Source organism: Bos grunniens, chromosome 11, assembly GCF_055505025.1.
Source record: "Bos grunniens cultivar Pamir isolate PY7600 chromosome 11, Bosgru_T2T1.0, whole genome shotgun sequence".
Classification (NCBI taxonomy): Eukaryota; Metazoa; Chordata; class Mammalia; order Artiodactyla; family Bovidae; genus Bos; species Bos grunniens.
The window spans coordinates 14425603-14439622 of record NC_141175.1 but is presented as its reverse complement, the minus strand read 5'-3'; the positions used below and the strand labels follow the sequence as shown (position 1 = coordinate 14439622).

The window sequence follows — 14020 nt, the reverse complement described above, 5'->3', positions numbered from 1 at the left end:
TATCTACTAGACTAGTGATTCTCAAAGTATTTTTTTTAATCAGTATGTGGCATCACCTGAGGGCTTGTTAGAAATGAAAATTCTTGGACCTCACTCAGACTGACTCGAGGGACATAGCCATAGCTCCATGGCCATGCCCAGTCTTGGAGAAAAGTGTACAGATCAGGATTTTCTCTTCCAAACCCAAAGTGTTGATAGCAAAAACCCTATGTTGTGTAGAAGTGTGATGGTTTCAGGCATGAAGTGTTTCCTCCTTATCTAGTTCATCAAAATGAGCATTAGGACATTCAATGGAGGGTCCCATTGGTGATCCGACCTCTTTTCTACCAGCTCTTTCCTATCATGATGCGATATTATTGCTTTTTAAACAAAACAAAACTCAACAAAACTCCATGATGAGGAACAACAGAGCAATAGATTTTACAGTACTCTTAACAATTGGTGTTTATTTATTTAAAAAAAATGTCCCCTTTTAAAATTCCTGATGTTAAAAATATGTGCAGACTTTAAAGCACACATTATTTCCTTCTAGTCTTTTGTATAACGGTGTATGTGTTTTGTGTGTGTGTGTGTGTGTGTGTGTGTGTGTGTGTGTAAGGGTGTATGTTTTCTTACTGGGTATATAATCTCACCAGATACACAAAAATATACCCTCACACACACACACAAACACACAGAGATATATATACTTTTTTTTTTTTACCCTAACATGTTTACTCACAGACAATTTCATTTATATTTGTAATGGCTTTTCAGGTCAGTCCTAGAGATATACCTCCGTATGTATACATATTACAGATTATTTCTCTCTATGGAAAAATGAACCACTATTTATCTCTTTCTCTATTGATGGGCATTTAGATTATTTTTAATTTTTCTAATTTTTTCTATTATGAAAAATGCTGCAATCAGTGAGTATCTGTATACATGTAGATTCAGGTCAGTTCAGTCTCTCAGTCATGTCTGACTCTTTGTGACCCCATGAATCCAGCACACCAGGCCTCCCTGCCCATCACCAACTCCCGGAGTTCACTCAGACTCACGTCCATCGAGTCAGTGATGCCATCCAGCCATCTCATCCTCCATCGTCCCCTTCTCCTCCTGCCCCCAATCCCTCCCAGCATCAGAGTCTTTTCCAATGAGTCAACTCTTCGCATGAGGTGGCCAAAGTACTGGAGTTTCAGCTTTAGCATCATTCCTTCCAAAGAAATCCCAGGGCTGATCTCCTTCAGAATGGATTGGTTGGATCACCTTGCAGTCCAAGGGACTCTCAAGAGTCTTCTCCAACACCACAGTTCAAAAGCATCAACTTTTCGGCGCTCAGCTTTCTTCACAGTCCACACATGACCACACATCCACACATGACCACTGGAAAAATCATAGCCTTGACTAGACGGACCTTTGTTGGCAAAGTAATGTCTCTGCTTTTGAATATGCTATCTAGGTTGGTCATAACTTTCCTTCCAAGGAGCAAGTGTCTTTTAATTTCATGGCTGTAATCACCATCTGCAGTGATTTTGGAGCCCCCCAAAATAAAGTCTGACACTGTTTCCACTGTTTCCCCATCTATTTTCCATGAAGTGATCGGATGCCATGATCTTCGTTTTCTGAATGTTGAGCTTTAAGCCAACTTTTTCACTCTCCACTTTCACTTTCATCAAGAGGTTTTTAGTTCCTCTTCACTTTCTGCCATAAGGATGGTGTCATCTGCATATCTGAGGTTATTGGTATTTCTCCCAGCAATCTTGATTCCAGCTTGTGCTTCTTCCAGCCCAGCGTTTCTCATGATGTAGTCTGCATAGAAGTTAAATAAGCAGGGTGACAATATACAGCCTTGATGTACTCTTTTTCCTATTTGGAACCAGTCTGTTGTTCCATGTCCAGTTCTAACTGTTGTTTCCTGACCTGCATACAGATTTCTCAAGAGGCAGATCAGGTGGTCTGGTATTCCCATGTCTTTCAGAATTTTCCACAGTTTCTTGTGATCCACACAGTCAAAGGCTTTGGTGCCGAGGTCCAGCCCTGGCTGATCCAGGGTATTCGAAGGGGAGACGGCATCGGCGACCTATTCAAATGGTAATTAGAGATATAAAGAGTAATAGAATGAGGATAGCTCAGTAGGAAAATTCAGTGGAGAAAAGAGGCTGAGTAGCTCGGGTTTACGCGGAAAATCAATATAACCCGTGACACCAGGTTAGCTCTGACCACGGAGGCCGCAGGCGCCCTCTCGAATAGCAGAAGGTGCCCCACCTTAGACACCTTCTCGAGTGGCTCTTAGAAGCCCAGGCAAATAAATGATCACAGAAGATATCCGCGCTCCAGATGGAGACTTCAGCCAGAATGTGAAAAGAATGACATGGGGAGACCAAGCGTTGGTGAGCAAGGCCCATAGCTTTATTTTTAACAGGGGTTTATATACCCTAAGTTACACATAGAGGATAATAGGGGATGCAAAGTCAGCAGTCTTTGATCCTTATCAAAAACCAGGGTTTCTTCCCTGCAAATTTATCGTATACAAATGGTTTAGGTGATTTACATCATCTTCTGGCCAGAAGGCCTATTAACATTTTATGACTCTTGACAAGGACTTATCAACAAAGACTTATTTTCTCTAAGAGTAATTATTTTAAGGTTTGGCGCCATCTTCCAAAGATAAAATTGCATTCCTATAGGGTGGATGTGTAATGGGTTTACAACAAAGGAAAGAATTTATTACCTTAAGGGTCTAACACTACTTATTTTTTCTACATACCAACTATATTAATTAATACACATTCAAGGATACAATTCAGGGGATGTGAAAACTTGGCAACAAACATTGGCTCATCAATGAAATCCTTTACTAGTTTATTCTGACAGTTTCTAACTCTCTGAGAGGTTCTAAGCTATTTGAATATCTTAAGCTTCCCGGGAAACTGTAAACAATCGTATGCATAGCTGTAGGAGTCCGGGTAAACTTGTCAGGTGAGTTAGAGAGCCATCTGAGGGGTTTGGATTTAAACACTCCTAATTGCCCAGGAACTTTATTAATTGGAGCTGTAAGTTAACTTTTTGACAGAGAGAGCGAGATGGTGGTGGGGGACAGCCCCCAGTAAAGTCAGAGGTGAGAGCACAAAGCAATAAAGTAGGCACACTCTGGTTTTTTGGGGGTAGATGCTCGAGAATATCTGGGGGGACTCCTGAGGCTCGATCCCACCTTTGCGTATGCCGAGCCTTCTTCCTCATGACCTTTGTCACGAGTGGAATGTCTCTTGCCGGCTCCTGGCACTTTGGCATAGTCAATAAAGCAGAAATATATGTTTTTCTGGAACTCTCTTGCTTTTTCCATGATCCAGCGGATGTTGGCAATTTGATCTCTGGTTCCTCTGCCTTTTCTAAAACCAGCTTGAACATCAGGAAGTTCATGGTTCACGTATTGCTGAAGCCTGGCTTGGAGAATTTTGAGCATTACTTTACTAGCATGTGAGATGAATGCAATTGTGTGGTAGTTTGAGCATTCTTTGGCATTGCTTTTCTTTGGGATTGGAATGAAAACTGAGCTTTTCCAGTCCTGTGGCCACTGATGAATTTTATAAATTTGCTGGCATATTGAGTGCAGCACTTTCACAGCATCATCTTTTAGGATTTGGAATAGCTCAACTGGAATTCCATCACCTCCACTAGCTTTGTTTGTAGTGATGCTTTCTAAGGCCCACTGGACTTCACATTCCAGGATGTCTGGCTCTAGGTCAGTGATCACACCATCGTGATTATCTGGGTCATGAAGATCTTTTTTGTACAGTTCTTCTGTGTATTCTTGCCATACACTTGATATAGCATTACTGAAGGCATGAGTCCAGAAATACAAATAATGGGACATAGGGAGTGGTCGGAAATTTTCAATCATGCAGCTTCCCACATAAAGACTAGGTTAGTCTTTTCTATGGGGTGCTCCTTAAAATGCAGATTCACAGGCCCACATGAGACCTATTGAATAATAGGTCCAGGAAGAACATAGAAGAAGAATAAATGATGAAATATTCAGATATAAAATAAAGTATAAAATCACTGATTAATAATAAAGAATATAGGAAGAAGCAGAAGTGAATTGTATAATGTCCTTGCCTAGATGACTCTACTTCCCAGAGAACTCCGTATGTCTCTGAATGGTTCCCAAAGTTCCTAGTTATATCTGCCTTTAATGTTCACATGTGGGTTTTTATACTCTCCTTAAAATCATTAATTCTAAGTAGATAGAATTAATGTATGCACTTTCTCTGGGAAGCAGACAGATCTGGATGATTATGATGGTGGCAAGAGGGGACTCTCTAAGGGAACTAAAGCTAAGAGAGGGAACAAGACCAGTGCCTCGAGGCATATTTGAGGCACCAGATGACCAGGGTAGAGACCCAGAGGCAACTCAGCCTCATGTACCCTGGCCTGATAATCAGGGCAGTTGTGTGCTGAACTACTAGGTCACCTGGCTGAGCGGGGCTAAGAGTTGGGCTTTTGTTCACTACAGAGCCTAGAACATTGTGCTGTCAAACATATGGAAGAAGGAAGAGGCACAATCCCTGGATAACTGTTGCACTAGACACACTCCTCGCTTGGTGGAGGTTTCCGTTTCTTAAGAGCCTCAATCCTGTCACTCTCTCTCTGCTTCTCCTTTTCTGAATCACTGCAACGACTTTCAAAAAGCTAGTTTATTCCAGAAATTACATTGAAAGCCAAATTATATTAAGGGAATAAAAAGTTATTGAACAGATATATGTTAAGTTCTAGGAAATTTTGTGGGAAACAAAGGTTTCAACAGCATTTGGAGTGATGAAAAGGATGTGGTTTCCTGGAGAAGAGGAAGACAGGAAGAGAGCTGCTGATACATGAAAACTGGAAGCCAAGACTTTGGTAGACCTGGAGCCTATTCCTGAATCATCATAAAATCTCCATGGTTAATAGCTGTACGTGTAAAGAAGTGGATACAACCCAACATCCGTGACACATGTGAGTCATTTCTGCTGACCTGAAGAGTTTATTATGTGTATCAGGAACTAGCAGAAACAGCATCTAGAGCCTCAGAGAAACCCATGAACATATCCCCAAAAGACTAGGATTTCCTCCTTCTAGCTAGGATTTCCTCCTGCCCAGCAGCTTCCCCAGGCCCCTCTTCATGTCTTTGTTTCTCAGACTGTAAATGAAAGGGTTGAGCATGGAGGTCAGGACTGTGTAGACAAGTGTAGCCACTTGGTCCCGAACATTGTAGCTGGACAAGGGCTGTAAATAGACATAAAAGATGCTTCCATAAAACAGGATCACCACAGTGAAGTGGGAGCCACAGGTGGAGAAGGCTTTGCGTTTCCCTGCAGCTGAGGGGATCCTGAGAACTGCTACGAGGATTCGCACATATGAGAAAACAATGCATAGGAAGGGGGTCACCCAAAACACCAGCCCTTCTGTCTTTATTGTGAGATCATTGACAAATATGGAGGAGCAGGACAATTTCAGCAGAGGGTTGATGTCACAGAGGAAGTGGTGGACAACATTGGAGTCACAGAAGGTGAGCTGATTCAGCAAAAGTATGTGTAGGAGTGAGTGGAGGTGAGGCAATGAGCAGGAGAAGGCCACCAGCAGGACACAGCGGCAGTGGCTCATGATGGTGACATAGTGGAAGGGGTCACAGATGGCCACATAGCGGTCATAGGCCATGGCTGCCAGAAGACAATTATCAGTGTTGCCCAGAGCATATATGAAATACATCTGGGTCAGACATCCAGCATAGGAGATGGTCTTCTCTGACAGGAAGTCAACTAGCATCCTGGGGACAATGGTTGTTGTATACCAAATGTCAGTGAAAGACAGGACACTCAAGAAGACATACATGGGGGTGTGCAGTTGGGGGTCAGAGCTGATGGCCAGGATGATGAGCACATTCCCTGTTATGGTGACCAGGTACATGATGAGGAAGAGAATGAAGAGTGGCTTCTGGTCCTCAGGCCGGGAGGAGAGTCCCAGGAGGATGAACTCAGAAACACTGCTGGTTTGGTTGAGTCCTTCCATTGACTTGGGTCTAGTTAGATACAGGAAGGTTTGTTATTCATCATGCTCCAATTCCATAGCCCAAATCACAAGAACCCAGCAAACTTTGTTTCCTCTGTTTGGTCACTATTGGCAGCTGTGCTGGGAAAGCTCGTTACCCTCGTGGTCTTTGATGTGGTCCTCTGTTCCCAAATCCACGTTATAATAAGCGCCTTGAGTTGTAACCAGGAGGAACAGAAGAAGAGTTTTCCTTTAGAAATCTCTAATTCAAGTTCCTTAGTTCCTAGTCTGGGAAATCTAGGACGTTCCTAGTGCTGGGAATACAGCAACAAAGCAGAAATCTTTGCCTTTATGTAATTCATGTAGCTTGGCTGATAGGTCAGATGATTACAAACAGTATATGTAATATAATACCAAATAGCAATACATTTGTTAAAAAAGAGGGTATTAATAGTGTTAGAGATCATTGGGGGTAGGGAGTATTTTAGATACTGAAGTCATAGGACCCCCATTCTTTATCAAAGCAAATTCAGTTGTTGTAAAATTAAACTTTATCTTTGCATGTCTTCAATAGAAATAAGCATTTGCCAAAATAATCAACAGGGAATATCTGAGAGGACTGTTGAACCCAGTTCAACAGTGTTTCTTTCCTTGTCTGGACACACTTATCTGTCACCCTCCTTAGCTCACGGCATGCTGTCATCAGTCTGTGCAAGTCTCCCCTCTTTCATAAATTGTTTTTCCTTTCATTAATCCCCTGTCCTAAACCACATTTGTACAGAAGGGCATCCATTGTTAACTATTCAATTCATGTTTTAAAATTTCTTCTCTCACATATTTATTCAAAGATATCTATGAGAAACATGTAAGTATGCGTTTTCCAGTCATATCCAGTCATACCCATTACCTAATAATGGACATGAAAATTGTCTCTGTTTCTTGCTACTGCAAAATACTCTATAATGATAGATCTTACATCAGCAAATGTTCTTTAAAGAAATTTTTTAGAGCCATCATATTCTTCCATACTTTGTGAATTACATATTACATCCGAAGCTTCAAACATTTTGAGACATTGGTTATTTATAAATTATTGGTTACCACAAAAATCCCTACAATGAATATACTTATATCATTAAAGTGTTTAAACTAATTTTCAGAGGCAGTGTATTCTTTAATACATTTTAAATGGACATATTGCACTGGAACTTTAAGGCATTTAAAAGCCTTATGTGTGTGTGTGTGTGTGTGTGTGTGTGTGTGCTCAGTCACTCAGTCATGTCCAACTCATTGAGGCCCCATGGACTATAGCCTGCCAGGATCCTCTGCCCATGTAATTTTTGAGGCAAGAATACTGGGGTGAGGTGCCATTCCCTTCTCTGGGAGAAATTCCCAGGGATTGAATCCATGTCTCTTACATCTCCTGCACTGGCAGGCAGATCCTTTACCACTAATAAAACCTGGGAAGCCCTTAAAGTCTTATATTATATATTAATTTATTGCTTGCTATATTAATTTATTTAACATTGTTAAATTAATGTTGCTTCATTTACAATCAACTGCTCATATTCTAAGTTATCAAACATCTTTATTTTATTTTTTTAATTATATTTTATTTTTAAACTTTACAATATTGTATTAGTTTTGCCAAATATCGAAATCTATTCACATTCTCATGAAGATTTAGTGAAACAACGCATGAAAACACTTAGAAGAGTGATGAGCATATTGTCAGTATGCAGGAGAAGCTGTTGATTCTTATCAGTCCCTGTGTCACCGTCCTTTATGTTCTATTTCTTGATGTTCTCAAAATCAATTAATTTATGTACATAAAGTATCACATTCCTCACTGCCAAATTGTCTGGCTAATTTCAGGATTTTGCAAGTTTTTAATGGAAGGAATATTTGTTTATGCACCGAATAATTGGATGAATTGGTAATTAAAGTTAATAATAATGACCAATATTTGTGAGTAAGTATTATGTATCAAGTTTATATTAAGCATCCTACTAAATCCTAAGGAATTGTGAAGCATTTTAAGAGATTAAGGCTTACAGCATTGAAGTGGTTTGCTGAAGTTCACTAAGGACATTAAGGCTCCCCTGATAGCTCAGTTGGTGAAGAATCCACCTGCAATGTGGGATACCTGGGTTCAATCTCTGGGTTGGGAAGATCCCCTGGAGAAGGGAAAGTCTATCCACTCCAGTATTCTGGCCTGGAGAATTCCATGGACTGTATATCCATGGGGTGGCAAAGAGTCAGAAACGACTGAGCTACTTTCATTTTCACTTTCAAGGATGTGAAGAGCAATCAGAATTTGAACTCCAAGCTGGCTCACTGTAAGTTTATGCTCTCCAGTATTATGCTACTCCTCCTCTAAGTTTGGCATGTTAATTGTCTATAACAATCAACATAGGCACTATTTTAATTGTTTTGACAATTTCCTACACAGTTTCCCCATCTATCCTCCTTATCTGACACACTTTCTTCTCCCATATTCAGAATTTATCCTTGTATTTGCTAGAGAGGTGGCCTATCTTTCTGTGCTGTAGAGATAGTGGAATTTGAAAATTGAATATCCATGATTAACTGGCCAAATTGGGTGGAAAAATTGGCCATGTATGACTAGGGCGTGTCTGGTGTTGGTGTTGGAGTCGTACAGAGGACAGTACCCTGGGCTGACGACATTGGTTCATCCTGCATCACCCGCTCACAAGCTGGTTCCTGATGTTTTATGAATAACAAGGGAGACACCATGTCTGTAAAGCAGTACATCACACACAGATCAATATTCAAAAGTGAGTCATTTGTGAAAGGGCTGCCTGGGGAATGTGGAATACAAAAATTAGTGGAGATTTGGTGAATTAATGGGATTGGTTGCTCTAGGTCAGAGAAGTGAGGAGCACCCAGGTTGAAGACAAGAAGTGGAGGAAGGTTTTTGACTCAAATATTCTAAAAGCAGAAGGTGAGTGGATCAGGCTGAGACTACAATCTTTTTTTTTCCTTCTCTTTTCTTTCTACTGCTGGGGTTTTGTTTCCATAAAAACAAATGATATATATGGCCTAGAAGTCCAAATGCATGGACTTAAAACCAAATTCCAAAAGTGAGTTTTACCTCCCTGAACTTATGACTTCTCAATCCATGAAATATTTGAAAGTATCAGGGAGAAAAGAGTAAGGTACCACACTGGGTTGGAGTAGCCAAGTGAGTGGCCAGCTTCTGAAGCTCACCTCCACATCCTGATGCTTTTCTTTCCTTCCCAGCCACTCCAGAAGATGATGTGCACCACGTCTGTTTATCAAATCAAGTCTGTTTCTCAACCAAAGTTCAGCTTCCTCGTTATGTCTCCCATGAACTTCTGGACTGATTGACAAGGAGACAAACAGAGATGGAGGAGGAGCTGATAGGCTACTCCAAAGGGGTAACATGCTTTCCTTCACTGACCTCAACTCCCACTTCTTTCCTAACACTTGGTCCCTAGCTGCCTATTGCTTCTGCCAGCTCCAGATCTCAGAAGGCAGAGATGCTCTGACTCAAGTGGGAGGACTCTCCTGATTGAGGAAGCCCAGCCAGCTTCTCATGAGTCTGAGGTCTGCTCTGCTGGCCTCTGGGGTGTTTGTTAGGCTGAGGGAGTTGAGGTGTGATGATCTCTCCATAGAGTTTGTCCTGTGATCTCTGTAGGCAGAGAAAGCAGAAGAGGAATCACAACTAGCACTGTTGACTCCAAAGGGACAGAGGACCCTTGAGACTTTCTGAATAGATGTTGGGACTAATCTCAGAGCTTCTGAACCTCAGTGTACTATGTCATGGGCCTGTTTCAGTTTCCCCAAGTGATATGCTTTATCAAGGATGGACAAATACTCACTGGGGTGAATCTTGTTATTTCAGGACATTCAAATGTGGACCAAGGTGTATTCTAGATCCTGGCAGGTCATCGGTTAATGTAGTGGAAGGTTAACGCTTTCAGGGAATGCAGTGGTAGATCTATGTGCTTTCAGTGTCTGTGCTTTCCAGTATCTGGGTTGGCATGTGGACTAGACATTTTTTCCATGTGGTATGCAGTTAACATTTATGTATGTTTAAAGCCCAGAGCCATGCAAAGGATATTGTCATACGTAGCAAAAGGATGTTGGATAAAAAAGCATGTGTTTTAGAGTTTAGTCTCAGAGCAGTGTTTGACGTTTAGTGTTGAGAAAAGAGATATGTATTAGAATACTGCCCTTTTGTGTTAGTAGTTACATTTAAGAAGTTACTTAGCCTTTAGAAGCCTCAGGTTCTTCTTTTACTAAATGAGGGTAAAACTGCTTCCTGGCATGAAAATTGAAGAGAAAATTAACTTTTGAATTTTATACAGAAAATATTGTGTATTTCGGTAAACATTATCCATAGTAAAATTATAGGAAAGAAGGTACATTTGGCTACTGCTCTCAAAATAAACCACTGCTTCATGCAATACCCATAGGTCCTTTTCCTTTGTCGTGAATTTATTTTTAAACTTTCATCTACATATTAAGAATAAATAATGTAGACAGAAAGTCTTGGCTTTGCGTTTTGTCTCCTTCACTTACTATTCATGTGTCTGCCTTTCTATTCATTCATCCTCTTGACAAGTGTTATTTATTTATTCCAGCTTTATTGAGATATAATGGACACATGACACTGTTTAAGGTATCCAACACAGTGAATTGTTATGTGTTTTTATTACAGAATGATTACCACAATAATGATAGTTAACATGCATAAGAGTTAGGTTTTTGTTCACTACAGAGCCCAGAACATTCTGCTGTCAAAAACATGGAAGAAGGAAGAGGCACAATCTCTGTATAACTGTTGCACTAGACACACTCCTCGCTTGGTGGAAGTTTCAGTTTTCTAAGTCTCTGTCTTGTCACCGTCTCTGTCTAATTGCATCGTTTTTCTAAATTACTGCAAGGATTTTCAAAAAGCTAGTTCATTATAGAAATTACATTGAAACCGAAATTATATTAAGAGAATCAGAAGTTATCAGACAGATGTATGTTCTAGGAAATTTTGTGAAAAACAACAGCATTTGAAGCAATGAAAAAGATGTGGTTTCCTGGAGAAAAGTAAGGCAGAAAGAGAGTTGCAGATATATGAAAACTGGAAGCCAAGATTTTGGTAGACCTGGAGCCTATTCCTGAATCATCATAAAGTCTCCATGGTTAGTAGTTGCATGTGTAAAGAAGTGAGTGCAACCCAACATCCATGACACATGTGAGTCATATCTACTGACCTACAAGAGTTTATTATGTTTGTCAAGAACCAGCAGAAACAGGATCTAGAGCCTCAGAGAAACCCATGAACATATCCCCAGAAGGCTAGGATTTCTTCCTTCTAGCTAGGTTTTCCTCCTGCCCAGCAGCTTCCCCAGGCCCCTCTTCATGTCTTTATTTCTCAGACTGTAAATGAAAGGGTTGAGCATGGAGGACAGGACCGTGTAGACAATTGTTGCCACTCGGTCCCGAACATTGTAGCTGGACAAGGGCTGTAAATAGACATAAAAGATGCTTCCATAAAACAGGATCACCACAGTAAAGTGGGAGCCACAGGTGGAGAAGGCTTTGCGTTTCCCTGCAGCTGAGGGGATCCTGAGAACTGTTATGAGGATTCGCACATATGAGAAAACAATGCATAGGAAGGGGGTCACCCAAAACACCAGCCCTTCTGTCTTTATTATGAGATCATTGACAAATATGGAGGAGCAGGACAATTTCAGCAGAGGGTTGATGTCACAGAAAAAGTGGTGGACAACATTGGAGTCACAGAAGGTGAGCTGATTCAGCAAAAGTATGTGTAGGAGTGAGTGAAAGTGAGGCAGTGAGCAGGAGAAGGCCACCAGCAGGACACAGGGGCGGCGGCTCATGATGGTGACATAGTGGAAGGGGTCACAGATGGCCACATAGCGGTCATAGGCCATGGCTGCCAGAAGATAACTATCAGTGTTGCCCAAGGCATATGTAAAATACATCTGGGTCAGACATCCAGCATAGGAGATGGTCTTGTTCTCTGACAGGAAATTCACCAGCATCCTGGGGACAATGGTTGTTGAGAAGCAAATGTCAATGAAAGATAGGAAACTCAGGAAGAAATACATGGGGGTGTGCAGTTGAGGGTCAGAATTGATGGCCAGGATGATGAGTAGGTTCCCTGTTATGGTGACCAGGTACATGATGAGGAAGAGGATAAAGAGTGGTTTCTGGTCCTCTGGCCGTGAGGAAAGTCCCAGGAGTATGAACTCAGAGACACTGCTGGTTTGATTGAGTCTTTCCATTGACTTTGGTCTCGCTATGTACAAGAAGGTTTGTTATTCATCATGCTCCTATTCCACAGCCCAAATTACAAGAACCCAGCAAGTCTTTGTTGTCCTCTATTTGGGCACTATTAGCAGCTGTTCTGGGAAAGCTTTTTACCTTCTTGGTCCCTTGATGTGGTCCTCCCTTTCCCAATCCATCATAAGGGCCTTATTATGAAACCTGAAGGAACAGAAGAAGGGTTTTCCTTTAGAAACCATCACACCTGGACCCCATGATTCAAGTTCCTTAGTTCCTAGTCTACGAAATCTGTGTCCCTGCTGGGAATACAGCAATAGAACAAAATTCTTGCCTTTGTATAATTCATGTAGCTTGGGTGATAAGTCAGATGATCACAAACAGTATATGTAATACAGTATCAGGTAGTGATACATACACGTAGCAGTACAGAATACATCAAGGATGTATATTGTCACCCAGCTTATTTAACTTATATGCAGAGTACATCGTGCAAAATGCCGGGTTGGATGAAGCATAAGCTGGAATCAGGATTGCTGGGAGAAATATCAATGACCTCAGATACACAGATGATACAACATTTATGGCAGAAAGTGAAGAGAAACTAAAGGGCCTTTTGATGAAATTGAAACAAGAGAGTGAAAAGCTGACTTAAAACTCAACATTCAAAGAATTAAGATCATGGTATCCAGTCCCATCACTTCATGGAAAATAGATGGGAAAACAGTGGAAACAGTGACAGACTTAATTTTCTTGGGTTCCAAAATCACTACAGATGCTGATTGCAGCCATGAAATGAAAAGATGCTTGCTCCTTGGAAGAAAATTATGACCAATCTAGACAGCGTATTAAAAAGCAGAGACATTACTTTACTAGGTGCATCTAGTCAAAGGTATTGTTTTTCCAGTGATCATGAATGGATGTGGGAGTTGGACTATAAAGAAAGTTGAGCACCAAAGAATTGATGTTTTTGAACTGTGGTGTTGGAGAAGACTTTTGAGAGTCCCTTGGACTGCAAGGAGATCAAACCAGTCCATTCTAAAGGAGATCACTCCTGAATATTCATTGTAAGGACTGATACTGAAGATGAAACTCCAATACTTTGGCCACCTGATGTGAAGAACTGACTCATTGGAAAAGGCCTGATGCTGGGAAAGATTGAAGACAGGAGGAAAAGGGGAAAACAGAGGATTAGATGGTTGGATAGCATCACTGAGTGTATGGACATGAGTATGAGCAAGCTCTGGGTGTTGGTGATGGACAGGGAAGCCTGGCATGCTGCAGTCCATAGGGTCACAAAGAGTTGGACATGACTGAGCGACTGAACTGAACTGAGTGATACATTTGTTAAAAAATAGAATATTATTAGTATAAGCAGATACAGATCATTGGAGGTGGGGAGTATTTTTTTTTCCACTTTCTATTTTTAAATATAAATTTATTTATTTTAACTGGAGGCTAATTACTTTATAATATTGTATTGGTTCTGCCATACATCAACATGAAGGACCCCTATTCTTTACCAAAGCAAATTCAGTTACTATAAAACTAGACTTTGTGTGTCTTCGATAGAAATAAGCATTTGCCAAAATAATCAACAGTGAATATCTGAGAGGAGTATTGAATCCAATTCAACAGTGGTTTTTCCTTGTTTGGACACAGAATGAAAGGTTCTTAACCTTTCAAAGGTTAACCCCTCCTGAACTCACGGCATGCT

General features: G+C 40.9%; 2 protein-coding genes across 2 annotated transcripts; both read right to left on the bottom strand.

The window, feature by feature from the left end:
- Nucleotides 1–4987: 4987 nt before the first annotated feature.
- LOC147362624 (olfactory receptor 1L8-like) lies at nucleotides 4988–7159 on the bottom strand. Its single transcript, XM_086323370.1, has one exon. It carries the CDS (start codon nucleotides 6031–6033, stop codon nucleotides 5104–5106), a length of 930 nt encoding a protein of 309 aa, XP_086179496.1. The 5' UTR covers nucleotides 6034–7159; the 3' UTR covers nucleotides 4988–5103.
- Nucleotides 7160–11372: 4213 nt separating this feature from the next.
- Nucleotides 11373–12305, bottom strand: LOC147362623 (olfactory receptor 1L8-like). Its single transcript, XM_086325389.1, has one exon. The coding sequence runs from the start codon at nucleotides 12303–12305 to the stop codon at nucleotides 11373–11375; it is 933 nt and encodes a 310-aa protein (XP_086181515.1).
- Between the last annotated feature and the right edge of the window lie 1715 nt (nucleotides 12306–14020).